The following is a 27868-nucleotide window of genomic DNA, read 5'->3' on the forward strand; positions in this document are numbered from 1 at the left end:
CCCACCCTGCCCTGCCCCGGCACCTGCCCCGGCTTGCCAGCCCGGCAGGGCCTGTTCCCGGCCTGGCAGGCAGCGCGGGGGGCAGGCAGCTGCCCTGACCTGCCCGGCCCTGCCTGCAGGGTGGCCCCGGCCTCAGGGGGTGCCCACGCCGGAGTGGGGGGTCCTGCACCCACCCCCGGCCCTTTCCCACGCTGCGACGGGGTGCGGGGAGCTGGGCTGGGTCACCCCGCACCTGAGGACGTGGCCCCCGCGCAGGGGCCGCCGGGGAGGGACACCGTGGCGGGGGGACGGTGCCGTGCGCCCCAGGGCTGCCAGGGCGCCGGGCTGGCGTGGGGGTCTGCGAGGGCGTGCGGGGGGACGGGGCGTCGGGGCGTGACGCGGGCGCGAGACCGCGTCCCTCCGTCGCGGTGTGCGATGGCGGCGTGATGGCGGGAAGGGTGACAGGGTGTGGTGTGTCCCCCCCCGCCAGGCTGGGCGGCGGCGGGGGCTCTGCCACCGCGTCCCCTCTGCGTGGCCGTGGCCGCGGCCGCGTCCCCGCCGCGGGGGGGCGCGGGGCTGCGCAGGGCATCACCCGTGCGGGGCTGCCGGGGGGGGGCACCGCCGTGTCCCGCTGCGCGACCGTCGCTGCTGCACCCCGCTGCCACCGCAGCCCCGGGACGGGGCCGCCCGCGGTCCCCGCTCTCCGGTGCCGGTGCGGCGGCGGGCGGGGGCGGGCAGGTGCCGGGGGCGGCGGCGGGGCGGGGCGGGGCGGGCGCTGGCGGCGGTTCCGCGGGCCGCGGCGGGGCGCAGCGCGCAGCAGGCGCGGGGCGGGCGGGGAGCGGCGCCGGGGCCCGAGCCCGACCGGAGCCGCCGCCGCCGCCGCCGCCGCCCATGGCCCCCTGAGCCGCCGCCGCCGCCGCCGCGCCCGGGCGGCCATGAAGCCGCTGGAGAAGTTGCTGAAGAAGCCGGGCTCGCACCTGCCCGCCCGCCCCGCCGCCGCACCGGTACCGGCACCGGGAGCGGGGCCGCGGCGGCAGAGCCTATCGCGCCCGCCCGCCTCCCCCGAGGAGCCGGCGGGACCGGCGGGGCCGCAGCCGGGCGGCGAGGGCCGCTGGCTGGAGCTGCGGCCGCCCGAGGCGCCGCTCCGCTCCCCCGAGGAGCCGTCCCCGGGCGGCGACCGCGACCGGGACCGGGAGCCGCCGAGCCCCGAGCCGCCGCCCGCCGCCCGCTGCTGCTGCGGCTGCGGCCCCGCCGCTCCCGCGCCCCCGGAGCGGCTCCTGGCCGCGCTGCTGGAGCGGCTGCCGGCGGGCGGCGCGCACGGCCGGGGCTGCGGAGCAGGTACCGCGCGTCGGGGCCGGCGGGGCGATCGCTGCGGGACCCCCGCGGCGGGGGGGGGGGCTGCGGGCACCGGCGGGGGGGGGCTGCGGGGCTGCGGGGAGCGCGGCCGGGAGCTGCGATGGGGGATGCGGCAGCGGGAGGGGGGGCCGGGGGTGTCTGGTGGGAGATGCCGGGGTGGGAGACGGCGGGTGCCCGGCGAGGTGGATGGCACCGCGCAGGGCGCAGGCGGGTGCCCGGTCGGGGTGGCAAGGTCAGGCCGGGTCCCCACCGGCCCGGGGCGCCCGTGGCAGCGGGGCGGGCGGGGGTCCCGCGGGGCATCGCTGCCTGGCCCCCGCTGCGGCAGAGCAAGGGGACGGCGGGGACGGGGGCTCAGCGTGGCAGCGAGCTCGGCCGCGGTGCCAGGCCTGGCGGAGGCCAAGGTTGGCCGGGCACCGGCTGCTGCCACGCCACGCAGAGCCATCAGCCTCACGGTTAATCTTTAACATTTTCCCGGTGCTAAAACTGGCCCGGGGGCGGGTGGACACCCCTTCCTGCCGGCACAGGCTTCCCGGTGCCCGCGATGCCGTCCTGCCGCGGGTCCCCGTGCCGGGGTGGTTTTGGGTGCGTGGAGCTGGGTGGGAGCCAGGCTGGGTGCAGGCAGGCTGGGAGCGCTCCCGTGCCGTGGGGATCCCTGCTCCGGCCGATCCCGCTCGGCTGCCGGGGTGCGGGGCTGGGGGGCAGCCGGGGGGCTGTGGGGCACCCCAGCGCGCCGCCAGCCCCATGCCACCCCGGGGTGGGGCTCACCGACGCGAGGGAGCCTTTCGGGTAGGAGCGAGATGGGACTGGCAGCACCAGGCCCTGCCTGCACCAACACGCTGCCAGGCCCAGCCCTGCGGTGCCCGGGGGGGGCAGGAGCCAGCGCCGGGGTTCGAGGGCTCCCACCAGCCACGCTCTCCCGGGGCGGGAAAGCCGTCCCTGCGGCTCCGGGGAACGGTGTGGGTGCTGCAGAGGGATGGGGAAACTGAGGCAGGGCTGGAGGGGACTGCAGCCTGCAGGGGTGGGGTGTTCGACCCCTTCTGCCCCCCAGGCAGAGCCCGGGACGGGGCTGGGCCCGGGGCACGGGGGGCTGGGGGAGCTGGGGGCCGTGTACCTGCCCCGGGGGCACCCCCACGCTGCCGGTGCCCCTGCCCGCCCCGACATGGGTGCAGGACGCTGGACGTGGGGCACCGGCCCTGCAACGCTGGGGGGCCGTGGGTCCAGCCTGTGCCCCAGACTGCCGTGTCCCGCTTTCGGCGGCAGCTCGTCCCCCGCAGGCGCTGTGCCCCGGCGCGGTGGTGCCGGGGGAGCCTCAGCCCTGGCTCGGCACAGATCCGTGGCCGGGTTAATGGGGCCGGGGCCTGCGGGGTGGCTGGGGGGACGCTCGGCACAGCCCCTCCTGTGGCGTCAGGTCCTGTGGGCCTCTTTGGGGACACTGGGGTCCCCAGTACAGCCGCGGCGTCCCTGGGGCACACGGGCACAGCCCCCTGGGCACCCCTCCGGCCAGGGACCCGCTCAGGGCCCAGGCTTGAGGGTTGCTCCGGGGCTGGGCGAGGGAGCGGTGCCTCGTCCAAAGGTCGCGGTGGTGGCTGGGTGCTGCCGCTGACGGGTGCTGCCGCTGACGGGCACCGCCGCCGGCATTGGCCCCTTGGCTCACCCGGCTGTGCCATGCCAAAACACCCTCCCCAGGGCCGGTGCTGCCCGTGCTGGCCTGAAGAGCCCAACTGCCGGCACCGGCTCCCCCAGCACCGGCCCTGAGCGCGGCTGCCCGAATTGTCACTGCTGCCACCTGCCTCAGTGTCCCCATTGCCCTGAGCCGCGTCCCGGTTTGGCCGCAGCCGGGCTCTCGCCGGGACGGGCGGGTGTGCCAGGGCGTCGCGGCTCAGGTCCTGCCCTGCCGGCGCCTCTGCCCCCGCGCCGCGCTCCTCCCGGGACCCGGCTGCCCCGCGGGGCTGGGAGCGGGTCCGTGAGTCAGCGCCGGGCGTGGGGGGGCTCGGCGTGGGGCTCGGCGTCTCCTGGTGTCACCCTGGGAATAATTAGCATTGCTCCCCTCGGCCGCCCGCTCCGCTGGGTGCGGGGCCTCTGGGGGGTGTTGGCAGGGGGCTGCGCGGGGTGGGGTGCCCACGCCTGCCCCCCGTCTCCCCCAGAATCGCTGCTGGATGACATCGTGCTCACGCACTCGCTCTTCCTGCCCACCGAGCGCTTCCTGCAGCAGCTGCACCAGCAATATCCTTGGGGGGCACGGGGGGCAGCGGGCGGGCGCTGGGGTGCCATGAGGGTGCGATGGGGAGGGGTCCGAGGTTGGGCACGGGGAGAGCAACGGGGTGCCGTAACGGTGGGCACAAGGGTGCCGTGAAGGTGGCAGGAGGGTGGGCATGAGGGTGCAATGGGGAGGGGTCTGAGGTTGGGCACAGGGAGGGCACCGGGGTGCGGTAATGGTGGGCACCAGGGTGCCGTGAAGGTGGCGGGAGGGTGGGCGCAAGGTTGCAATGGGGAGGGGTGCGAGGTTGGGCACGGGGAGGGCATGAGGGTGGCCCAAGGGTGAATGTGAGGGTGCATCAGGGTGGGCGTGCGGGTGGGCACGAGAGCACCATGAGGGCGGCACAAGGGTGGGCACGGGGTGGCAAGGAGGAGGGCAGCAGGGTGCCCTGGGGGGGCACATGGCAGCAGCAAGGAGGGAATTGGGGTGCCGTGAGGGGGGGCATGTGGGTGCTATGAGGGGGGCAGGGGTTTGGGTGCAAGGTGGGCAGCGGGGTGCCAGCGAGGTGGGCACAAAGGCGCTCACAAGGGGCGGCCGGGGCACGGGGGTGCCCGTGGGCGGCCGGGGTCCCTGCTTGCCGTGGCACCTCCTTGACGGTGCCACCTTCGTGCTGGCGGCGGGCAGCCCCCCGCCGCGCTGGGAGGAGGGGGCCGGGCTGCGGCGCAAGCGGGCAGTGCTGGCCGTGCTGCTGCATTTCCTCGAGACCTACAAGGGGCTGCTGCAGGAGGAGGAGAGCGCCGGGAAGGTGATCAAGGTGGGTGCCCCCCTCCCGTGACCCCCCAGCCCCCCGCAGCCCCCCGCCCTGAGCCCCTCTCGCCCCCCAGGAGCTCTACCTGCTCATCATGAAGGACACGTCCCTCTACCACGACCTGGAGGACGAGATCCTCAAGCTGCACCAGCTCGTGGAGACCGTGGAGCTCAAGTGAGGGGAGGGGAGGGCAGGGGGTCCCCAGGGAGGGCAGGGGGTCCCCAGAGGGGACAGAGCATCCTGGGGGTCAGGGGGTCCCCGGGAGGGACAAGGAGTTGTGGTCCTTGGGGATGCCCGGGAGCTGGGGTGGTCATCAGCAGCCCCTTGGTAACGAGCAAGGACCTGTGGGGGGGCTCTGGCCCCCTGCTCTGGCAGAGCACCCTGGCAGGGCTCGGGGTGCAGCACCCAAGGGTGCTGGCCGTGCCGGGGCCCCTGCCTGACCCCGCGCCGGTGCCGCAGGGTGGCCGACGAGACGCCCCCCCCCGAACAAGCAGGTGAAGCCGCTGTTCAGGCATTTCCGCCGCATCGACTCCTGCCTGCAGACGCGGGTGGCTTTCCGGGGCTCCGACGAGAGTGAGTGACCGCGGCTGGGTGCTGGGGTCCCCTCCCTGGCCCGCCGGCCGCTGCAAGGGGCCGTGCCTGCTCCGTGCCTCAGTTTCCCCAGTCGGGGCTCCGGAGCGCCCCGGGGAGGTGCGCGGGGTCCGACGTGGCCCTGACACCCCCCCCTCTCCCCAGTTTTCTGCCGCGTGTACATGCCCGACCACTCGTACGTCACCATCCGCAGCCGCCTCTCGGCCTCGGTGCAGGACATCCTGACCTCCGTCACCGAGAAGCTGCAGTACTCGGAGGAGCAGAGCGCCCGCGAGGACGCCCTCATCCTCGTCACCATGGCCTCGTCCGGAGGTGCCCGCAGAGCTGGGGGGGTTGCAGGCAGGGGTGGGGGTCCGGCCGGAGCTGACCCCCTGCCTGCACTCTGCCTGCAGAGAAAGCGGTGCTGCAGCCCAGCGAGGAGTGCGTCTTCACCACCCTGGGCATCAACAGCCACCTCTTCGCCTGCACCAGGGACACCTTCGACTCCCTGGTGAGCGCCGCGCCGTGCCGGGGACCCCCCATCTGCCGAGCCCTGGGGCCGCGGTGACCCCCGGGGCAGAAGAGGGGGGACCCTCCTGCGGGACCCCCGTACTCCAGCACCCTCCGAGCATCCCCGTTCCCACGTCCCCTCGCAGGTGCCGCTGCCCGAGGAGATCCAGGTGGTCCCGGGGGACACGGAGATCCACCGCGCGGAGCCGGAGGAGATCGCCAACCACCTCACCGCCTTCCACTGGGAGCTCTTCCGCTGCATCCACGAGGTGGGGGGGTGGCCGGGGGCTGGAGGGGGCTGCGCCGTGGCAGGGGGGCCCTGACAATGTGCGTGCGTCCCCCCCCCGGCAGCTGGAGTTCGTGGATTACGTGTTCCACGGGGAGCGGGGCCGGCGGGAGACGGCCAACCTGGAGCTGCTGCTGCAGCGGTGCAGTGAGGTGCAGCACTGGGTGGGCACCGAGCTGCTGCTCTGCGAGTCGCTGGGCAAGCGCGCCCACCTCCTCAAGAAGCTCATCAAGATCGCCGCCATGTGAGTGCGGGGCCGGGGGGCCTGGGGGGGTCCCCCGCCCGCCCCTCACCCTCTCCCCACCCCAGATGCAAGCAGAACCAGGACATGCTCTCCTTCTACGCCATCATCATCGGGCTCAACAACGCCGCCATCAGCCGCCTGCGCCTCACCTGGGAGGTAAGGGGTGCCCCGGACCCCCCCGGGTGCTCCCAGATCCCACCCTGGGTGCTGCCGGACCCCACCCCAGGTGCTGACGGACCCCTCGGGTCTTGTCTTGCAGAAGCTCCCGGGGAAATTCAAGAACCTGTTTCGGAAGTTCGAGAACCTGACGGTGAGAGGTGCCCGGGCCCCCCGCGGGTGTTGGGGGAGCCCCCAGGCACCCCACGGGGTATTTGGGGAGGGCAGGGGACGTTCCCGCGCCATCCTGGCGTGTCCTTGCCCCCCCCCAGGCCACCAGCAATGGCCACGACCCTGTGCCTATGGCAGCCAGCATGGCAGGGGGTCCGGGGCAGGCCGGGCAGGGTGCTGGCACCCATGGGGAGCCACCCCCCCAGCCCTGACCCCCCGTTCCCCCCCCAGGACCCCTGCAGGAACCACAAGACCTACCGGGAGGTGCTGGCCAAGATGAAACCCCCCCTCATCCCCTTCGTGCCGCTCATCCTCAAAGGTGAGGGGGGCACGGGGGCTGCCCGCACCCCACGGTGGGCCGGGGTCCCGCTGCTGCCCCATGGGACCCCCCCTCACCCCCCATTCACCCCCAGATCTGACCTTCCTGCATGAAGGCAGCAAGACCCTCCTGGATGGGCTGGTCAACGTGGAGAAGCTGGTGGGTGCCCCTTGCTGGGGGGCTGCTGGGATGGGGGGGACGTGGCTGAGGGAGCCCCGGGGTGAGGCCAGGGAGGGGGAGCCCACTGAGGGGCTGGGCCCCTCCTGTCCCTGCGGTGGGGTGGGGGGCCCTGGGGTCCCCAAGGTGCGGAATAGGATCCCTGGGGGGAGTCCCTGGTGATGGGGATGCCCCAGGGGGTGCAGCAGGGTCCCGGAGGGGGACAATCTCCAGGGTCCTGGGGGTAGGTGGTCCCTCGGGGGGACAGGCAGGGTCCCGTGGGACTGGGGGCTGACGGGGGGGTGCTCTCTGCACCAGCACTGCATCGCCGAGAAAGTGAGGACCATCCGCAAGTACCGGAGCCGCCCGCTCTGTGAGTACGGAGTGGGGGGCCGGGACCCCCGCAGCCCCGGCCGGGCAGGGGCAAGGGGCCAGTGCTGCGGGAGGGGGCTGACCCTGCGGGGCGGGGGGGAGCACATGGCCCCGCACCCCCGGTGCTGGCCCTGTGGGACGGGGATGGGTCTGGATCCCCATCCCTCCATCCCTGCATCCCCATCCCTCCATCCCCACATCCATATCCTCGCATCCCTCCATCCCCGCATCCGTATCCCCGCATCCCCATCCCTCCATCCCCCCATCCCCGCATCCCTCCATCCTTATATCCCCATCTCTCCATCCTTATATCCCCATATCTCCATCCTTTCCTCCTCATCCCTCCATCCCTGCATCCCTCCATCCTCATATCCCTACCCTTTCATCCCTGCATCCCCGCATCCCCGTCCCTCCATCCCTGCATCCTTTCATCCCTGCATCCTTTCATCCCTGCATCCTTTCATCCCTGCATCCCCATCCCTGCATCCCCATCCCTGCATCCTTTCATCCCCGCATCCCCATCCCTGCATCTCTCCATCCTCATATCCCCATCCCCATCCCTCCATCCCCATATCCCCATCCCTCCCTCCCCATCCCCGCATCCCTCCATCCCCATCCCTCCATCTCCATCCTTTCATCCCCGCATCCCCATCCCCGCATCCCTCCCTCCCCATATCCCCATCCCTCCCTCCCCATCTCTGCATCCCTCCATCTCCATCCCCATCCCTGCATCCTTTCATCCCTCCCTCCCCATCCCCGCATCCCTCCATCCCCATCCCTCCATCTCCATCCTTTCATCCCCGCGTCCCTCCCTCCCCATATCCCCATCCCTCCCTCCCTATCCCTGCATCCCTCCCTCCCCATATCCCCATCCCTCCCTCCCCATCCCCGCATCCCTCCCTCCCTATCCCTGCATCCCTCCCTCCCTATCCCCGCATCCCTCCCTCCCTATCCCCGCATCCCTCCCTCCCCATCCCCGCATCCCTCCATCCCCATCCCTCCATCTCCATCCTTTCATCCCCGCGTCCCTCCGTCCCCATGTCCCCGTCCCCGCCTCCCCCTCGGGGCCCGGGCGGCTGCCGCTGCGCCCCCCGGCACTGACGCCCCCCCAGGCCTGGAGCTGGAGGCCTCCCCCAGCCAGCTGCAGACCAAGGCCTACGTGCGGCAGCTGCGGGTCATCGACAACCAGAACCTCCTCTTCGAGCTCTCCTACAAGCTGGAGCCCGGCAGCCAGTGAGGGCGGGGGGCCGCCCCGGGGACCCCCACCCCGCCCGGGGGGCCCGGCCCCCCAGCACTGACGCACTTTGGCCAGGGGCCTTGGGGGGGGGGGCGGATTTGGGGACCCCGGGCGCATCCCCCCCCCACCCCCCTGGCACCCCGCTGCCCCCCCCTCCCCCGGCCGGGGTGCAGGGACCCCCCTCTATTTTTGTACGTGCCCCCCCGCCCCGCCCCCCCAGACGTGTATATTTTGTACCGAGCCGCTGTCTGCAATTGTACATTTATTTTTTAAAAAAAAGGAGGAAAAAAGGGGGGAAAGGAAAAAAAAAAAAAAGGAAAACAAAAAAAATGCCCGGGGGGAGCGGGGGGGCGCGGAGCCCCAATAAAAGGCTGTCCCGGCGCCCGTCTGCTGATGTCATGCTGGGGAGTGAGGTCATAGCCGTGCTGCTGGGTGACGTCATGTCGGGGGGGCGGGGTCCCCTTCTCGGGCTTGACCTTCCCAAGGTGGCGGCGGCGCAGGGCCGCTCGCCGTGACCTTCCCAACATGGCGGCCGCCAGCCGTTCCCTCCGACCTTCCCGACATGGCGGGCGGGCGGAGCTGGCGGCGGTAGCCGGGCTGGGCCGCGGCACCTCCGGCCCGCAGCGGCGGCTCGGCCCGGAGCGGGGAATCGCCCCCGGGGGGCGCCGCGCTCCCCTCGCTCCCCCGGCCGCCCGCGGGGCCGGGCGCTCCCGCCGCGGGGGTGACCTTCCCAAGACGGCGGCCCCGCTCCCAGCGCCCTTCCTACGGCGGCCGCCCGACCTCCCCAACATGGCGCCGCGGCGCTGCCGTTCCCCTTCTGCCCCGCCCACATCCGGTGTGGGCAGCGCAGGCGCAGAGAGGGGCGGCGGCCGCCATTTTGTTTGGCGGCGGCTGGAGGCCGGACGGCGCCGCGGGGCCGCGTTTCCGGGTGCGGCGGGAGGAGGAGGCCGCGGGCGGCGGGTGAGAGCGGGGGCACCGGGCCGGGGAGGCCGGTGGGGGCCGGTGGGGACCGGGGCTGCGGCCCGGCGGGGCTCCGGTGGCTCGGGGTGGGCGTGTGGGGCGCACAGGGGGGCTGCGCGGGGCCTGTGAGGAGGTCGGCGCCGGCTGTGGGGTGGCCGGGGCCGAGGGGGGCTGGGGGTACGCTGGGGCCTGTGCGGAGCCTGTTCTGGGGAGGGGGACGAGCGCTGGGGTCTCTGGGGGTGCAGGAGGGCGGGGGTGGCTGTGGGCGCTTTGGGGCTTGCGATGGGACGGGGGTGGCCGCGGGTGCGCTGGGCTCGGCGCAGGCCGCGGCGGGGGCGGGAGGCGGGGAGCTGGGGGGGGGGGAGTTGCCCGGGGGAGGCCCCGGTGGGGCTGAGAACGTCTGTGCTGGAGGGGTGTTGGCGGAGGGCGCTGGTGGCGGGGGGCGGCTTTGCGGGGATCCCGGGGAGAGCTTCTCCCCTCGCTGCTTCTCCCCGGGTCATGGGAAGGTGCCCGTCGCGTTCTTCCCTTCGCCCCCCTCCGAGCAGGGAGGGCTCCGTGTCCAGGCAGCTGCCCTGGGAGGTTTGGGCGGCCGGTTGTGCCGTCCTGGGGGGGGACGATACTTCCAGGGTCAGGCCAGGCCCAGGGTCCCCAAGCAGCGTTGCAGTCTGGTCGCTCCTCTGGGCCCGGCGCTGGCAAACTGCGGCCTGAGCAGCCTCTGCCTACAAAAACCGGCGTACGGGGCAGCATATGGCTGGGCAGCAAAGTGCTGCGAGTGCCACGGTGGAGGCTGAGCTTTCCCGTCTGCTCTGGGTAAACACTGCTGCGGCTGCGTGCTCCCGGTCTGCCGGCCCTGCCCGCCCACGTAGCCGTACGGCGGTGCCTGCCCCTGCCAGACGCTGCCCGGGCAGCACCGGGGCCTTGAGGACCGAATTCCTGCTGCGGGTTTAGCTCCGGACCCCTCCAGAGTCCTGGCTGTAAGCAAACGAAATAAGCAGCTGATTGTTTTCCGCGGGCCCTTTGGGACAGAGGGAGAGCGGCAGCGCCGTGGCACGAGCAGCCGCAGCCTTTCCCCCTGCAAAGACTCAGCAGAATTGATGCAGCTCGCGCCTGCCCTTGAGTGCGCGGCTGGCCCCAGTGAGTGGCTCTCACCCACCCCAGCTCTCTGTTCGCAGGATTCCCCGTGCGCCTCGATGTCCTCCACCACGACGTGGGAGGGACGCGGATGGGTTCAGGCTGCGGGGTACGTGTGCCGCACGGGGACGAGCCCGGCAGGCAGGCTGTGCCGGTGTGCCTGGACACCGAGCTGTCCCTTCTCGGGGCTCTGCTCCCGGCAAGGTGTTGCTTGACCTGGACACCGAGCCGTCCCTACTCGGGGCTCTGCTCCCAGCAAGGTGTTGCTTGTTTTGGAGTTTGCTTTGTCATGGAGAAGCTGCGGTGAGCCCAGAGCTGGGGGAGGCAGCGGCCAGGGTGGGTTCAGGGCAATGCAGGCCAGAGCCCCAGTGAGCCTGGTGCTGCGCAGCGTGCTCTGAAACAGTTTATTCTCCAAGTGCTGCTCAGAGCCACCTATTTTTTTTGGCTTTACCTCCGGTCCCCGTTGCTGTTAACCACGGCTCTGCTCCGGCTGCCCCCCTGCAGCGAGCGGGGCAGGGGCCCAGGCTCTGTCCCCCCCAGCCTGCTTGGACTTGGGCAGCGTTTCTGGGGCCTGTGGGGTGGGATGCAGAGGGAGGAGATGCCGGCTGCCTCCTGACCCTCAGCTGACGGATGGATGTGGGACGCTGAACACCTCGTGACTGCCCTGCTCCGGGTTTCCCAGTCCCGCTGTCCAGGCAAAACGTGGGCTGGAGGCTGCTGCCCCCCCAGCCGGTGGGAAGGCGGCAGCGAGGAGCCGGTGTGGCAGCATCCTCGGGCCAGGTGGAGGCAGAGGTTTTGCATGAAATTAATTTCGATGAACCGCAGCCTGTGCGCCGGGCTGAGCAGCAGCCCTTGGAGAGGTGCCGCGATCCCAAATCAGCCTCGTTTTACCTTTGGCAGACTTGGCTGCGGATGGGTGTCCGCCCGGGTTGCTCTAGCGTGGCCTGATCTCTGGTGTGGAGTGTCCCTGCCCCGCTGACGGCCAGCAGAGAGGATCTAATCTGACCTGACTCCCGTCTCTGCTGCCGAAGGAGTCGGCTCAGTTTGCAGATGAGGTGTGAATCCGCCCGGCTCCAGCTCGGACGTGCTCTCCGGGGCAAAGCTACCTGGCGAGCGCGTCCTCTGCTTTTCACAGCTCGGCTGCCTGCCTTCGTTCCTGCCCGTCTCGGCTTATTGAGTGTGTCGTGTCCCCAAGGTGTTTCGGCACCGCTGCTTCGGCCAAGCCCCCTGGGGAGATGTCCCCTCTTCGCACCTTGCGTGACGGTGGCCGCGCTCCCCGCCGGTGGGGGCTGCCAGGCAGCGGCACGGCGGCTCTCCCGCTCGCAGCCGTGCTGCGTTGCTGGAATGCAAAGGCAGAGCCTGTTTTCCCATGGCCATTCCAGGGCGAGGAGCACAGACCCCTCTTTGTGCCGTGGGGGGTGAGGGAGGGCTCGGCTTTGTCCCGCCGTGAACAAATGCGAGCTGTCGGCCACGGCGTGCCAAGCCGGTGCCATCTAGAGCGTATGTCGTGCCCGGCGCTGAGATGTGAGCGTGGCACGGAGGGGAGCGCGGCTGACCGGTGCCACCTTTGCCACCGCAGTGAATTGGGTCTGTCTGAGTTAGTATTTGCCACTAAAAGTAGGTCCGCGGTTCCGCACCGTGGCAGGCCGGCTGGTGCCGCAGACGTGCAAGGCTGCAAACCTTTTGGCTGCTGCAGCCGCGAGGCATTAGACCCTGACATGAAAGTCACCGCGCCGAGTGCCGCTCTGCTGCTGTTGGGTTTTCTGCTCTTGCCGAACGCGTTACCTCCGAGGTGACGCGTGCTGGCCCCCCCTCTCCACCAGCGCCAAGGTGACGGGGCATGTTCCAGGTCAGGGCTCGCTTCCCGCTTCGCTTTGCTTTAAAGTGCTGTTGTCGAGGCGCTCTGGTCCTTGTCTGACCTACTTACTTACATCTGGCTGCTTGGAAGGAAGGCAGATTTGCTCTGCCAAAGAAGTAGCTTTCTGCTGGGAAGCAAAGGTGGGAGGAGGGAGCGGGGGGAAAGTGCCCTCCTAACCAGGGGCTGAGCGTGTTGGGTTTCTCCTGCTGGCTTTGCCAGGGCGGCTCTGGAACAAGCACAGCTCCCTGGGCTTGCTCCTCGCTCTGATGTTTTGAGGTTGGTTCAAAAATTAAACAGTCTTTTCCAGAACAGAGCCGGCTTTTTCGTCACCGGCCTCGGGGGGGGCTGCGGTACTGGGAGCCGACACTTGCTGCGGGGTCTCTTGCCGCACAGAGGCCGTAGAGCTCCGTGCCCTGGTGTAGTGCTGGGGCTCGGATGGGCCTTGGCCCATCCCTATTCACCTTCCTTCCTCTGGTGTCTCCCACATGCAATACCATAACTGTAGAAATTCCTGCTGCTCGGCAGGACTGGCTGCACCAGCCGGAGCCGCAGCAGCCCCGTGCCCTGCGTGCAGACTCTTCCTCTGGCAGCCCCGGGGTGGAGGCAGCTCCGGAGGGATGCTCGGGGGGAAAGGGGAGAAGCTGCCGGGCGGGTGCGGAGGTTTGCAGGGAGCTCCGCTTTCCCCTTTCCAGCGGGAGCAGGTGAGGCGAGTTGCAAATGCTGCTCGGCAGGGTTCGCTCGCAGCGTGGCCGCCGGGCAGTCTGGGCTGCGAGGAGACGTGGGCGTCGTGCCGGGCCCTGCAGCCCGGGCCTCTGCGTGCTGGGATTCGGTGCTGCTGCGCTCGAGTGTCCTTGTCAGGTCTGACCTGCTGCCGCGGTGCCCCTGCAGCGGCGCACGCTGCGCTTGCTTGCGCCCAGAGCCTGTCTCTGCTTTCGCCAAAGCAGCAGGACACCTTCCTGCGTGGCCAGCGGTTTCCTCCTGGAGGTGTGGGGCTGAAATCTTCCCTCGCCTGGGCTGGAGTCGGGGTCGGTGACCCAGGGGTGCTTGTGACTTTGCCCAGGAGCTGGGAGTGACGGGGTTGCATCTGCAAGGACCGTCCGACCCCACCGCTGAGTCTCTCTGTCTGTCACACCCCGTTACTAGACCATGTCTCAAAGCAAACCCTCCTCTCCCTCTGCGCCGACTGTAAATTTGCAGCGTGTTCTTGGCACCTGCCAACCTGAAAAGCAGCCGAGTGTGGATCTGACTGTGCGGAGAACTCGCTCTGACAGGGCTTGGCTCGGTTTTCCCTTGGCATTGACACAGGCGCTTCCTTCGCGCTCTTACACCTCCCGCAGCTGCGGCTGTCGCAGCGAAGGCCGGTGGGGCTGGGCCCTCGCCACCTTCGGCCTCCTGTCTCAGCAAGGGCTCCGCTCGCCGTAAGCCATCCTATCGATCCTGCGGCGTGGATCAGCCCCGTTTGTAAGGTTTCTGTAGCTTTAGGGTCTTGCACAAATATCAAGCATATCCGTGTGTCCCAAAATAACACCTAAGTGTTGGGTATGCTACGGTAGCTTGTAAATCTTCTCTTAATGACTCTGAGTGCCAACCTGGTTAGAGGAAAGATGCATTTCTTTTTTTAGAAGCAGTCAGCAATGGTTTTTGGAGTGGCTGCTTCCTTTCCGTGAGGCCGTTGTGGCTTTGGGGTGGCTCCAGGTGACTTTATTCTGCAGCAGGGACTGTGCCCTTCCAGCAGGCACCTCCCGATGGCGCCCAGTGACTTGCACTCTGCCTCGGTTACTTGCCCTGTGTTTTCTGGATTGCGAATCGGCGCATCTCTGCTTGGCCTTTGCCTAGGAAAACCCTGAGAATACTTGGCCGGGTTTCGTGGAACAGCAGGAGACCTCGCGTTCCAGCCCAGCTCTGCTCGTCTCCCCTCAGGGCTGCTTCCCGCAGCCGGGCTCGGAGCAGCTCTTGCAAAAGAGTCAGCATGGGAGGCTGGCGAGGCGGCAGAGCCCCAGCACCTCTGGCCTGCAGGAGAGGGGTGACAGAAGGGACCAGAGCTGGAGGTCTCTGTCCTCAGCCTCCCCGAAAGCCCCATCAGCAGAGGAAGAGGGAGGGAGCGTCACGGACGCCTGGCAGGAGGTGGGAGAGACCCCGGCGGGGGGCACGGGGGGGTGCCGGTCCTGGAGGCTCCTGGCCAGGGCAGGGGAGACCAGCCCAGCCCTGGGTGCTGCCTTGCTGAGTGAAGGGGCTGAAGGGCTGCGGGCAGTACAGGAGGGTGGCCGCTGCAGGGGCACTGCGGGGTCTCAGGCGTGTTTAAGCACTCTGCTTAACCCCCTGGTACAGGGGTTTAAGCTGGAGCCGGTCCTGCAGTATTTTAAAGGCACAGTTATTCTCCATCCAGGCTCCTGAGAACAGGAGACCTCCAGGCAGCGTGTGTGTGTAGCTCATGGGTTTTCAACAGAATTTTTTTTTTTCTTTCACGGTTGTAACCGAACTCTCTGGGTGGGGGCCGGGGGACGGGACAGAACACTGGTTTTTCTCCTAAAACACCAGCACAGCCTGTTTGGTCTCATGGCGCAGTGACCTCTTGCGGAGGCGCTGCCTGTTGGCCCCACGCTCCAGGGCAGGGCTGCTGCTCCCGATGGGCAGAGGAAGAAGACCCAAAAATGTCAGACCTTCAGCGCTGGCCTGGCATCGCTTCTTCTGAGAGGGTGGGTCGGCTCACTGCCAACCGCTCGGATATTGGGGTGAGCCTGGGAGAAAAGCTTGGCGCAGGGGTTTGGTTTGAAAGTGTGAGGGCCCCCTCCAATTAATGTGCTTTTTTTGGCAGAGAGTTTCACCTGGGCATTTTGCTGTCCCTGCCTCGTGACTCAGACCTGTGTCGGCAGACGCTGCGGCAGCTGACGGCGTCAACTCAGGGTGGCAGGCTGGAGCTGGAGACTGGTTGCCTGCTCCCGTGTAAGGCCGCTGGTGCCGTAAACTCTGCGCCACGGAGTGTCTGGTGCTGTTTTACGGATAACTTTGCATGCTGTTGTTTTTGAGTGGCGGTCGGAAGAGCCGTGGGTTTGTTTGGTGTTCCTTGCTCTTTGCTGGTAGCGTGTTGGCCGCAGCCTGGCCGGAGACCAAAGACTGATGCTGCGCTGGGTTTGCTGTGCAGAGCGCCTTAGACACGGAGAGAGCCTTAGTTGCAGCTTGTTAGCGCCTGCCGCTGAACTAGCCCTGCGTGAGTGGGCCCCGCCACTGCTGGGGGGCTTTAAAAGGCTCTTGGAGGTGGCCGGAGCGCTTTTCTGCTCGCCATCCTGCTTGGAGCAGCCTGAGACCACCAAAATTTTCCTTGCTCCCCTTGTGCCTCGAGGAGCTCCCAGCTCTGTCGGCTCCAGCGCGCAGGCTTCGTTTGCCCTAAATGCGCAGTGTTGGAGCCTGGGGTGAAGGGGATGGTGCGTCATTGGCAGTTGCTAAAAAGGCATTTTTATCTGAACACCAACACCGGGCTTGGGAGTCGCTTTCCATTCAGCGGCATATTGTTTTCTCCGAGGTGCGAGCACGTTATTCCCAGCTGTGGGTCACCATCGAAGCAGTCGGGAAGTCCCTGTGTCTCCCGCCGCTTCCTCCTGCTGGAACAATCGGAGATGTCCGTCGGAGAGAGCGGTGGTTCAGAGCGGTTCCTGCCCGGTCCCCTCGTGTGCCACCTCTCCCTCCCCAGCTTCCTTTCCCTTCTTGCCTGGCACACGGGACGGGGAGAGGCAGGGAAGTCTGCGGGCCCTCCTGGGATGGGCTTTTCCTGCTCTTCGCTTTGCTGCAGCCCCTAATGTCAGGACGCGATTCCTCGCTCCTGATTAAAGGTTTCCTCTGCCAAGTGAACCGAGCTGGGCTCGGTGGAAAGCTGCTAAAGGACAGCCTGGCTCTGGGGTCCTGTGGTCGGGGACGGGGAAGCGGTGGCTCCACCAAGGGCTGTGGAATTCAGCCCCGAGGCATTAGAAACTTTTGTGTTCAGGGTTTTGTTCAAAATGCATTGTCAGTGACCGTGGGTTGTTAATAATTCACAGTGAGCATCTGAGTCCCGCGGGGCTGGAGCGTGTCTGTCTGTCTGCACGCAGAGATGCACCGGCTCTTTGAGACGCTCCAAATCGGGATGGCAGCTCACTCTCTTAAAGCATGCTGATACGATTTTAAAAGCTTGGATGACCTTAAATCCTGGGATGGCTGTCTTTCAGGATCAATTATTTATGTCACATCTTCAGTGCTGCCGAAGTCCTCGCTCCTCAGGAACGAGCAGAAATGTCAGGCTTCGGAGGACAGGCACTGAATTTGGAAGGGTAACGAGGAACTGAGGGATTGGATGGGAAGAGGTGGAAGATAAAGGCGCCCTGCGATGCGGGGGCGGGAGGGAGAGTGTTAGAGAGGTCCGGCCTTGGAAGTCCTCCCCAAACCGGTGCAGCCGCATTCTGCAGCCGACATCAGAGGGCTGGAAATTCCTCTTGATCTGCAGTTCAAAGCCGCTGCCTCCCTGAGGATGAAGTGCTTCATCTCGGGTTTGCAAATGCAGGCTCGCAGCCGCAGCCGGCATAGCTGTGAAATACAAATCCACCGCGGCGCCCAAATCCCCCTGAAAAGCAAGGAAACGCGCTTATGGCGTCTGAAGGTCACTGCTGCCTGTCCTGCTAAAAAAGCAAACCCCCTCGAGGGATGAGCAGAATCCAGGGCTGCTTGCTGGAGAAGGCATTTCATTTCCCTTCATGGCAAATGGGGACTTGAAAAACGCCTGAAAAACGCGGCGTGTAGTCCTGTCCAGGCCAGATCTGGATAATTCAGCTGTTTTACGGGAGAGAGGGGCTGCTGAATGTAACGTTCTTGGGTTTTAATGGTGTTTTGAACACAGGGTTGGGAGGGGAGTGCTGATTCGAAACGCTGCAGGACTGCCCCGGAGTCGGTGCTGCCGCTGGGTGCTGCGGTGACGGTGGGGTCCGGCGTGGCTGCTGAGCAGCAGCTCTGGAAGCAGCTTTCTGCAGGGTCACCTCGATTTCCGTGAGCTCTCCCTCCTCCAAAGTGATAGCTTTTCACACATTGTCTTCCTCCCGGTTTTCTCACAGCTTGCTTGGGTTTTGTTTTTTTATTTTAAAAGGAAAGCTAATGCGCAAACCTGCCCCTCCTGGCTTAACCGAAGACGAGCTCTCCGCTGCGCTTTGATCTAGTGGGTGTCTCTCTCGCTGCCCTGATTCAGGTCTTTCAAACCACTTTCCCTGCAAGCGCAGTGAGCTGCCGCCGCAGCATATGGAGCTCTCAAAGGCTCAGATCTGGCTTGGTGAGAGGATCCCTGGTAACGAAGAACAAAGGAGAAGAAGCGCAGAGAAGTCGGCTGTCGGAGCAGCATTGTTTCAAAGGGCATGATTTCTGTAAGGCATACGCCAGACATTAAGGGGTGGTAAGCAGGGCTGGGAGAACCCCCTGTTTTTTCCCTGGAGGATTTAGCTTGCGTCTCCCTAATCTTTATCAGTTGTGTCTGTCTTCACGAACATTAAAGATCTAGGCTTTATTTTAAAGACAGACATGAATCACTCCAGCGTTCCCACCCAGAGATCTCGGCTTTTCTCGTGGTATGAAATAATCAGCAGCCGCCATGTGCTGAGTTCGGTGCCTCTTGATTTTGGTTTTTCAATGTGACCTTTGCTGTTAATCCGCAACCTGAACGGGGCCGTGTGCTGAAACGAAATGACCTGTTTCTCGGGAATTTAGCTCCAGTTTATCCTCAAGCTGCTTTAGCTTAAACTCTTCTCTCCCCTCCTCTCTCGCTCTTCTAGGTCAGAGCCTTTATCTGAATGCAGGTTTCGGTGCAGCACAAGTTTTAAGGGCATGTTAGATATGGGGAGATAATGACTCATGGTTTTCATTGTAGAAATACCCCTCGCCTCCCTGGCTGTGCTTACGGGAGGTAATGTTGCCGTGGGATTGTCCCTGGCTGCTCCGCCTGATGCAGGGCTTACATGGGGGGCAGCAGGGCAAACGGGGGGGACCCAAGCAGCGTGCTTCCCTTGCAGACATGGCACCGACTCGTTTTCTGACAGCTGACAAACCCCCGTCTGTCTGTCTGTGTACGGCAAGGCAGTGTGTCCCTGTCGCGGGAGTATCTGAAGGGGTTCCTGTGACCCTGAATGCTGTCGAGGTGCAGAGCTGGGTGGGAAACGTCACCCCGTGAGTAACCAGCTGGAGCAGGAGCATAACAGGGAGGTGATGTGGGTGTTTCTGTTCCCGTGGGTTGGGAGCGGAGGTGACGGCCCACAGCGCTGGCACCGCTCCTGTGCTGGCTCAGGCCTGTGACACATGAGACCGAGTCAGGAGTCTCATTACCTGGCACGTTTCTCAGCTGTATCTCTGCTAATTACCTCCAGCTGCTGGTGTTCAAACAAGGCCGGGGCTCTCCTGCCTGTCTCCTCCTGCCGGTTGTGCCGCGACGCCATCACACCGTCCTCCGACGTCACGCTCTGCCCTGGCAGCAGCTTGCACCGTCCCGGCCCTGCGAGGTGGGAAGGAGCACGGGGGAAAAGCGCTCCTGTTGCAACACGTCCTGGCAGCGCCGGCAGGTCCCAGACGAGCACGTTATGAGCCGTCTCTGATCTTGCTTCGGTGGGAAAGGTACAGGCTGAATGGGTTTGCCAGGCTTCGTTCCAGTCTGCGGAGTGTCCCGCCGTGGTGGGAGTGGTGGCACGAGAGGCTGAAAGAGAAACCGCTGGATGTTGGCTCTTCTGTGCGAGGCTTCCAGCTCGGTCCGGAGCAAAGTAGCATCGCGTGTGTCAGGGGAGGATGCATTTCCGAGAGGCAGGAGTGAGGTGGCTGCCCCGGTGAGGTGGATGAGGACCCACTGAGTCACGGCGCGTTCGAGCTTGCGCCGTTCCTCGGCTCCGCAGAGGTGTGGCAGGTGTCACCAGGGAACTTAACATCTCGAGTGACTTAGAAAACACCGGAAGATAGAGGGAGGAATGTCTTCCCAATGAGGGTGTCTGTAGTTGGGAAGTTTCTCACTCGGTAGAAGAGCTGCTTTTAATTAACAGGTTATTTATTTATTTATTTTGCTGAACCACGGTGAGCTGGTGGTTTGCTCGAGGGCAGGGGAGCCGCTGGCATCACAGCGATGCTGCTGGTCCGTTTTTCCTGTTCTCAGACCTCTGCCGTGACAGGGAGTGGTAACGTCTGACGTGTGAGGATGGACCTGGTCTTACCCTGGCTTCCGTGTACCGTGGCACCAGTAAATTGTAGTTTATCTAGTCGAAGGCGAGTCTCAGGAGGGATCTGGATTTTAATACCTGATACAAAGCATTTCAGAGGTTGTGGGCACCTGGGTTTCAGTGCCTGGGTCGTAAAGAAGCTTTTGCTGTGGTGGTGGATGTATCTGTGACCTCTCTGGTCGCTTGCCCTGGAGGTCAGGGATCAGAAGTCGGAAGCTTCAGGTGTGAAACTATCCTGTTCTTACCTGGCGTTGGCATTGTGGTCCCCTTCAGTGGTTAAGGAACAGATTTTCCTGGGGGAAAGACATCTGTGGCCTGGAGAGGGGCATTTATCCCCTGCCTCATGGTCTGCCCCGAGCACCCGAAACTCCCGGGGTGGTGAGTGAGGCCTCCAGTCATCACATTCCTATTCCCTGAGCCGGTGCTGCCGGGACGGCCCTACCTGCGCGCTGCTGTCAGAGGCACGAGCTTGCCAGGGGCCTGTCCTGTGATCTCCCGGTGATCTCCCCTTCCTGTCCCCGCTTCCTCCGTGCTCAGTCTCCGGTGCCGACCGAACCTGCCAGGCTCTGCGGAGCCCCGCTGGTGAAGCGCTGCGCGGGCTGGGAGCCCTTCTGGGTAAGCCGCGGTGCGGGATGGATTCGTTTTGGGCTTGCGAGGAGATGGATTGAAATGGAATCGGATCGATGCTGGGAAAGCTTGTTTCACTGCCTGCTTGGACAGCTTCACGGGGGCCTTTGGAGATGTGGAAATGGAGCAGGGCACAGGCAGCCTTCAGAGTGTTGGGAGGTTATCGAAGTGGGATCCGAGTGGTTTGGAAAATCTGCCTTATCTGTCAGGGCTGTTCGGGGACGGGAGCGTGTCTCCTTGTGCGAGCCACAGGACGGCACCGCGCCGCTTCGTCTGCCTTCTGCTCGGTGATCCGTCTGGCAGATTTAACGGCGTTCGTGGCTGGAGGGGCCTGCTGGGGACACGTGCCAGGGCTGGCCACGGTGCCTGCTGACGGGCTGTAGGCTTTGGGCTCCTGTCACACTTCCACATGAGCAGCCTCCGGCTGCAGATAAAGGAGCTGGATTGATGGCGCGGGATTAGCTTGGCTGGGTTTTCTCTGCTGAGCAAGGCAGTTGCGTGAAAAACGTCCTGGGTTTCAGCTGCAGGCTCCGCGCTGGTGTGGGAGCCCTGGTGATTTGGGGCAGGGGGTTGTGCTGGCTCCCGCTGCTGGGACCTGCTGTTCCAGGGTGTTGGGAGAACGTGGTGGCCCTTTTGAGCCAGCCAGGAGAGGGCAGCCCCAGCCTCTGCCCTGCACGGGGAGCTTCAGGCACAGGGCACTAGCCCGCTAGCCCTGGGCCATGTTTCTCTGTGACTGGCTTGCCAGCTTTCCCCTCCAGTCCCTGACTGCTTCCTCCCTTCCTGCAGGCATGAATGACCAGGCTTGCCCCCAGCACTGAGCAGCCGGGGCCACCGGGAGCCAGGCCAGGATGCCGATCCCTCCTCCCCCGCCGCCGCCGCCTGGCCCCCCGCCGCCTCCCACCTTCAGTCAGGTAGGGGTCTTCTCGCTGCCCGCTGGCCTGGCTGGTTGTAGGGTGGGGAGGTGGCCTGGCTCCACATGGTGCTACTTGCCAGGAACCCCTGTGTTCTCTCTGGACCTCCTTGAGTCCAGCCTACGAGAGCTTTGGGTGACCCAGGGGCTGTGCCTCAGTTTCCCTTGCAGCAGAATCTGTACACGGAAGGGGTTGCATGTGGCTTTTTTTTGTATTAGTGTCTTCTGCTCCACCATGGCTCGGGGTGGGGAGAGCAGGGGATCTTGCACATGGCTGTAACTGAGCTGCGTCTTGGGTCTAGGTAGGACGGGGTCTCAACCTCGCCCTGTGGCATGGCAGCTTAACCTCCTGGGGCAGCCCCATCACTCCATCTGGAAGAGACCCTGGAGAAGGCTGTTTGCTGGCAGGGGGTGGGGGTGCCTCTGGGCTCAGCGGAGGAGAACTGGGAAGGTGGAGTCGGGCTGTGCCTGCTCTCTGCGTCGGGGTGTCCGTCTGCACAGGTGAGCTCCTGCTGAGCTGCTTCTTGTCTCCAGGCGAACACAGAGCCACCGAAACTGAGCCGAGAGGAGCAGCGGGGCCGTGGGGCCCTCCTGCAGGACATCTGTAAAGGGACCAAGCTAAAGAAAGTGACACAAATCAATGACCGGAGCGCACCAATCCTAGAGAGTGAGTACCTGCCTGGCTGTCCCCGGGAGGCGCTCAGCCCCATCCCGGGTCCTGCTGTGCCCTTCAGGATGGCTTCTGGGCTCTCACCTGTCTGGTTTCCAGTAGCTCCTCGTCAGAGGAGCTGATAATACCAGGCTTAACCTCTCTGCCTCCTTTCAGAGCCCAAGGGCAGTGGCGGCGGCAGCTATGGCTCTAGCTCAGCTGCGATCCCGCCGAAGGGCGGCCTCTTCCAAGGCGGTGTGCCCAAGCTCAGACCCGTGGGAGCGAAGGACAGCTCAGGTAAGGGCCGTCTGACTGCGGTTTGCGTGGGGGTTCCCTGGGGAGGTCCCTGAGCAGGAGGGGGTTGAGGATCTTGCCGCGTTTGCCTGGGGATTTCGGCTGGTTAGAGGCAGGGACCCCAAATCCACACCCTACGTGTGGCTGCAGGCAAGCTGCCTTCTCTCCACGCCACAGTGTCCCACGGCACAAACCTCCTTGGGGGGCCCGAGAGTCATGTGTGTTGCTGAATGTTTCTCTCTGCTATTTTCTGTGGCAACCTGCCTTCCAGCAAGCCAGAGAGCGAATAGCAGTGGTGAGAGAGGAGCCGTGTGTGGCTGAACACACTGCCAGCTCCCTGCCTGTGCCAGACAGCGTTCCCCGCGGTCTGGCCCTCCTCGGCCGAGCAGGCAGGCTGCCCCGCGCTCTGCGCAGGCTTGGGGCCGAAGCGCTGCACGTCGCTCTTGCCGATTCCCGGCCTGTGCCGTGCCTGGCCAGTCACTCTGCTTTCCTTCACCGCAGACAGCTCCAGTAAGCAAACCCTGCAAGTCCCCGGCTCCAGAGCAGCCGCCCCCAGGCCCCCGGTGCCGGCCAGCAACAGCCGACCTCAAGATGATGCTGACAACAGCCGGGCCTCTCCCCCGGAGCTGCCGCGCACGCAGAGGCCCTCCCTGCCGGACCTCTCCCGGCCCAACACCACTGGCAGCACCGGCATGAAGCACAGCTCATCCGCCCCGCCGCCTCCTCCACCGGGACGCCGTGCCACCGCGCCTCCCGCCCCCCCTCCGGCGCATGGCGCCAAGGTCTCTTCCTACAACCGGGAGAAGCCCCTGCCGCCCACCCCGGGACAGCGACTGCCTGTGAGCAGGGATGGACCCCCCGCCCCGCCGCCCATCAAGCCCCCTCCCTCCCCAGTCAGTATCCGAACGGGGTCGGGGGCTCAGGGCCAGTCTCTCGCCCCCCCGCCGCCCCCTTATCGGCAACCCCCCGGTGTCCCCAACGGCCCTTCCAGCCCCATCAACGAGTCCGCCCCGGAGCTGCCGCAGAGACACAACTCCTTGCACAGGAAGACGCCAGGCCCTTTGCGGGGTCTTGCGCCGCCGCCGCCCGCTTCAGCCTCCCCATCTCTCCAGAGCAGTCGCCCCCCTCCGCCAGCCAGAGACCCCCCCAGCCGGGGAGCAGGTAAGAACCGCGAGCAGCCGCGGCGGGTCAGGCTGCGGCCGCCTGCCCGTGGGGTGTTTGGTGGCTGGTAGGAGATGCCGGGGGAAGAGTCAGCACCGGGGCGCGGCGAGGCTTCTCCTGCATGTGGCAGTCGGTGTAGGGGTTGAGCCAGGGGCAGTAGCTGGACTGTCACCTTCAATACATGTCCCTGCTCCTGTCCTGTTTATCCAGCTCCTTTCACGCCTGATGTTGGCGGTGGGTTGCAGCTGGGCAGCTCCTGCCCGTGAGGTTGGTCTCTCCTCCTGGGATGGGAGGTGAGAACATTGTGGAGTCAGAGCCGCGTATGCTGCAGCTGCTCCCCTGAGCTGCCTAAATGTCACCGGGGCGGTGACAAAAAGCTGCGGCAGAGCAGGGAGAAGCCTTTCCCTCGGCGGTGCAGCCGGACACCCTCGCTCAGCCCCTGCAAACCGTCCTGCGCCATTTTTGGTGCTGCATGGTTCAGAGCGTAGCTGGCAACAAATGTTCTGTCGCTGCTGGTGCAGGGATGGGGGTTTTGGTGTCGGGCACCCTTCGAAGGGGTGGCTCGGTGAAAACCGCTCACCATCCCCCCCGTGCGCACGGAGCCGGGCGTGAGCGTGTCCCCGCTGCCGGGAGCGGCGATGGCTTTGCCCTGGTGCCCCCCTGTGCGCTCCTGGGCTCTGCGTCCAGACCGCAGCTCCCACCTGGTCCCCTGCCAAGCCACTCTGTCCTTCCGGCCTTGCCAGAATCCCTCCTTTGAGTTACGGCTGGGGATCTGCTCTGTTAGTCTGTGTGTAATTAGGCTAATGAGGAGCATGAACTGCCACTGTGCATCTGTGGGAGGCCGGGCAGGAGCGAGAGGTGGGTTGGAGGGGCCGTGGGTCCTGTCGCTGCCTCGGTGGCAGTGCGGACATGGCTTCCCAGCCCTGGCAGGCAGCATCTTGTCTCCATGTGGAGCCGCTGCCTTCAGACCCTTGCATGTGCGGGCTCGTAGCCGCTCCTCGGATCCCCTCTCGTGCAGAGGGTGACCTGTGTCCGGCCGCAGGCTGGGAGCGTGCCGGGGCTGGAGCAGCCCCACTGGGGGTGGGCGGTGAGCCGGGCGGGAGCGGGCTGGCTGATCCCCTCCGCTGCAGCTGATGAGGAGGAATGCAGATGTCAGGAATAAGGAGGAAATCTCTGCTGGGCGCGCGTAGGAGCATCCCTGGGCCGGCCACGCTGGCCGCTGGCGTGGTCTGGCTCAGCAGCTGGCCTGGAAAGCTACCTCGGAGGATGTTCTTGGCCCGGCTGCCGGAGGGAGGGTTTGCCCTGGGGATGCCGTGCCTTGGCAGGCTGCGGTGGGCTGTGCCGGTGCTGACTCAGCTCTCCTTGCAGCCCCACCGCCCCCTCCGCCGATGCTGCGAAACGGGGGGCGTGATGCCCCCCCACCTCCGCCCCCCTACAGACTACACGGCTCTACCGAGCCCCCAAGCCGAGGGAAGCCGCCGCCGCCGCCCACGAGGACGCCGGCTGGGCCGCCGCCGCCGCCCCCGCCGGTGCGGAACGGGCACCGGGACTCCATCTCCACCGTCAGAGCGTTCCTGGGTGAGTGGGGCCCTGGGCGCGGGTCGCAAGGCTGGAGCTGGAGCCCTTTGGTTTTAGCTGCGCTCATCCAGAGCCGCCCTCCCTGACCCTTCCCTTCTCCCCCTCCTCTGCAGATGACTTTGAATCCAAATACTCCTTTCATCCCGTTGAAGACTTCCCAGCCCCAGAAGAGTATAAATACTTCCAGAGAATCTACCCCAGCAAAACAAACAGAGGTAAGGGAGGAGGAGGTGTCCCTCTGTCCCGCGTGGCCGGGCTCCCCTCCTGCGCTCTCTGGGGTGGCAGGAGGTCACAGCAGCGCAGCCACGGCCGCCTGCCGTCCTGTTTGTCCCCACTCAGGGTGGATTGTGCAGGGGCTGGCGTGAGCAGCCCCAGGCTCCTGATCCACGTCCTCCTCTGTGCAGCAGCGTTGCCTCGGGGCCTGCAAATGCTCCCCGGGGTGCCGAGCCCCGCAGGCAGCCTGCCGTGCTCGGGGGGCCCCGAGGATCTGGGCTGTGTGGCTGTCCCCTCCGCCTGCCCCCTCTTTTGTGGGCTGAGCCTGTGCAGAGAAATGCCGCAGGGCTTGTTCCCGCCCGCGCCGAGGGCCTTTAGCACTGGAGCGGTTACAGACGGATCCCAGCAGCCAGCCCCGCGGCTGAAGCTGGTGGTGGGCTGGGGGGGTACAGAGCCCCCGCGCATCCCGGGACGAGCCCGACCGCGGGGCCCTGAGCGGCGGCGCTCGGACCCGGCGCTGCCGGTGCAGCACAAAGTGCCCTTGCTGTGCCGCTGCTGCGCGTCAGCCCTGCGGATCCCAGAGGAGACTCCGGGGAGAATGGGATGCTCGTTTATTTTTAGAGCAATGAATGTTTAATGTGGATTTGAAAAGCCCTGAGCTTTCCATGCGTGCTGCAGCGGCTGGTTCGAGTCGCAAATCCCAGGCTCCAGATCTCTGCGGGGAGTACGGGGGGGGGAGCAGCCGGTGCGGGGGTGTGGAGGAGGGAAAGCAGACGTGCCGGATCCCGCTCTGCCGAGCACCGGGGCGGCGATCCGCTGAACCAGTGCAGGCGGCCGGTGAGCAGCCAGCAGCGCGGGGCACGCCATGCCGGCCATCTCCCTGCGCGTTTTGGTTTCAACGGGCTTTCTTGTCTTGCAGCTACGCGTGGGGCCCCCCCTCTGCCCCCCATCCCCAGGTGAAAGCGGGCTGCGCAGGCAGACTGTTCCTGAGCAGAGAGACGGACCTTCCCCTTCCTCAGCGGACCCTCCCCACCTCCCTGCCCCCCAGCACCCTGCATGAGAAACTCCCAGCGTCTTTGGTTTTCCCAGCTGCGCCAGGATGAGCAGATACCCCCAGCCCCGCTCTCTCCGCCAGCCCACCCTCATCTATGCATCTCCCCCAGGACTCGGTGACCTTGCCGGCAAGCCCGGATGGGTCCTTTCCTCCTCGCTCGTTGCAGATTCCGGCTCGGGCCGGGACCACGCGTCCAGCCACAGCCCGGGAGCCGGGCACGAGGACTTGGGGCGGACGCCGAGCCGAGTGCGGCCGGCTCTTGGACCAGAGCTGGCTCGGTGCCCGATTCCTCGGGGCCGGAGCAGAGCGAGGGCTTGGCGAGGAGCTGGGGTAGGTCAGGAGGCGGACGCGCTGCGTGATCACCGGCTGTGCCGGCGGCGGAGCGAGGGGGAGCCGGGAGAGGCCGGCAGAGCCTCGTTACCCCGGCGCAGCTGATTGCTTTTTTGCACAGGAGCCAGTGGAGGAGCAGGGGGAGGCGAGCGGGACCGGCCGGGGAGCCCCCCAGGGCGCTGGGCAGGGGCTGGGGGGAGCTCCCCTCCCCGCTCCCGCGGGGGGGGACGTCCCCGGTGCCACCCGCCAGCCTCGCACCCCAAAACCGCCGCAGCTTTTCCCACCGCTGGGTTTCGACGGGGCGAGGAGGCGCCCGGCGGCAGCCTGGGTTTTAACGCTAAATTCCCAAACTGGAGCATTTTAACGGGAAGGCGCCGATTGGCCGGGGGGGGGGGGGACCCGGGGCCACGGCCCCCGCACCCGGGGGGCTCCGGCGGACGTTTTGCCTTACACACTACCCTGTCCGACTGCTGGTACCGGGCTGGTTTCTCTGTATTTACTCACAGTTCCGCGGCGGGCTGGGCATTAACCGTAGTTACTGATCTATTTTGTACGTTGTAAAACGCTTGTTACTCTGGGAGGAAGGTGGGCTCGCGGCGGGCGTGCTGAACCCTCCCCTCGGCCCCGCCGGCCTCGGGGGGGGGTATTTTGGGTTGGTTTTTTGGTTTTTTCGTTTTTTTTTTTTTTTTTTTTTTTTTTTTTTTTTTTTTTTTCTACGAAGATGGGGAACTTGCCCTGGTGGGGCCGGAGCGAGGCGGCTCGGGGCGAGGGATGCGCGGGGTGGGTTTGGCGGGAGGATGAGTTCCGTCCCCCACCCCCCAGCGCTGCCGTTTGGTTTAAATAAAGGTAAAAAGAGGTTCTCCCCGCGCGCCGGCTGCCCCTCCCCGGGGCTCTTTTAAGAGGGAGCAGAGTCAAAACCGAGGAGCTTGGAATTGCATTTAAATAAAAGTAATAAAGGTACACGGCTCTTCATGGGTGCTGCTGGGGGGGGCAGGCCGCAGGGGTGCTCTGCGCCTCCCCAGGGACCCCTCCCTGCTTTGGGGGGGGGTGGCCCCAGGGCCTGGGGGCCAGGGCTCTGCCTGCAGCCAGGCTGCTACTGGGAGCACTGGGACGGTGGGATGGGGGCGCTGGGAGGAGGGCTGAGAGCAGTGGGAACACTGGGGAGGCAGGATTGGGGGGAATGGGTGCACTGGGAGCATGGGGGAGGCAGGAGTGGGAGAACTGGGAGCAAGGGGGAGGGAGGATTTGGGGGTACTGGGAGTGCTGGGGAGGGAGGACTGGGGGTACTGGGAACGTGGGGGAGGCAGGATTGGGGGGATGAGGGCACTGGGAACGCTGGGGCAGCAGGACTGGGGGTACTGGGAGCGCTGGGGAGGGAGGACTGGCGCTACTGGGAGCGCTGGGGCGGCAGGACTGGGGGTACTGGGAGCGCTGGAGGCACAGCGGGGCCTGGCTCCCGCCCCGCAGACTACAGCTCCCAGCATGCCCCGCGCACTACACCTCCCGGCAGGCCCCGCGCTCCCTCTCCCGATTGGCT

General features: G+C 66.2%; 2 protein-coding genes across 6 annotated transcripts; both read left to right on the forward strand.

The window, feature by feature from the left end:
* Window positions 1-914: 914 nt before the first annotated feature.
* RAPGEFL1 (Rap guanine nucleotide exchange factor like 1) lies at window positions 915-8361 on the forward strand (the record flags this gene model as incomplete). Its single annotated transcript, XM_082331732.1, is given in 16 exon segments — window positions 915-1317; window positions 3480-3558; window positions 4196-4346; window positions 4417-4514; window positions 4800-4815; window positions 4817-4913; window positions 5076-5243; window positions 5324-5421; window positions 5567-5689; window positions 5772-5950; window positions 6016-6106; window positions 6210-6260; window positions 6509-6596; window positions 6691-6755; window positions 7071-7125; window positions 8237-8361. Coding segments are annotated over 16 exon segments (1887 nt in total).
* An 883-nt stretch (window positions 8362-9244) lies between these two features.
* Window positions 9245-27282, forward strand: WIPF2 (WAS/WASL interacting protein family member 2). 5 transcript variants are annotated; one of them, XM_082331971.1, is made up of 10 exons: window positions 9245-9321; window positions 10494-10561; window positions 11353-11507; window positions 20929-21053; window positions 21587-21719; window positions 21879-21998; window positions 22497-23156; window positions 24525-24734; window positions 24848-24949; window positions 25867-27282. In XM_082331971.1, the coding sequence occupies exons 4-10, from the start codon at window positions 20991-20993 to the stop codon at window positions 25905-25907; spliced, it is 1329 nt and encodes a 442-aa protein (XP_082188097.1). In that variant the 5' UTR covers window positions 9245-9321; window positions 10494-10561; window positions 11353-11507; window positions 20929-20990; the 3' UTR covers window positions 25908-27282. The 5 variants fall into 5 exon arrangements, with proteins under 5 accessions (XP_082188097.1, XP_082188098.1, XP_082188096.1 ...); XM_082331973.1 differs by lacking the exon at window positions 9245-9321 and adding an exon at window positions 9782-10295; XM_082331972.1 differs by lacking the exon at window positions 11353-11507.
* Window positions 27283-27868: the final 586 nt, after the last annotated feature.

The sequence above is a fragment of the Platalea leucorodia genome, assembly GCF_965183815.1.
Source record: "Platalea leucorodia genome assembly, chromosome: 22".
Classification (NCBI taxonomy): Eukaryota; Metazoa; Chordata; class Aves; order Pelecaniformes; family Threskiornithidae; genus Platalea; species Platalea leucorodia.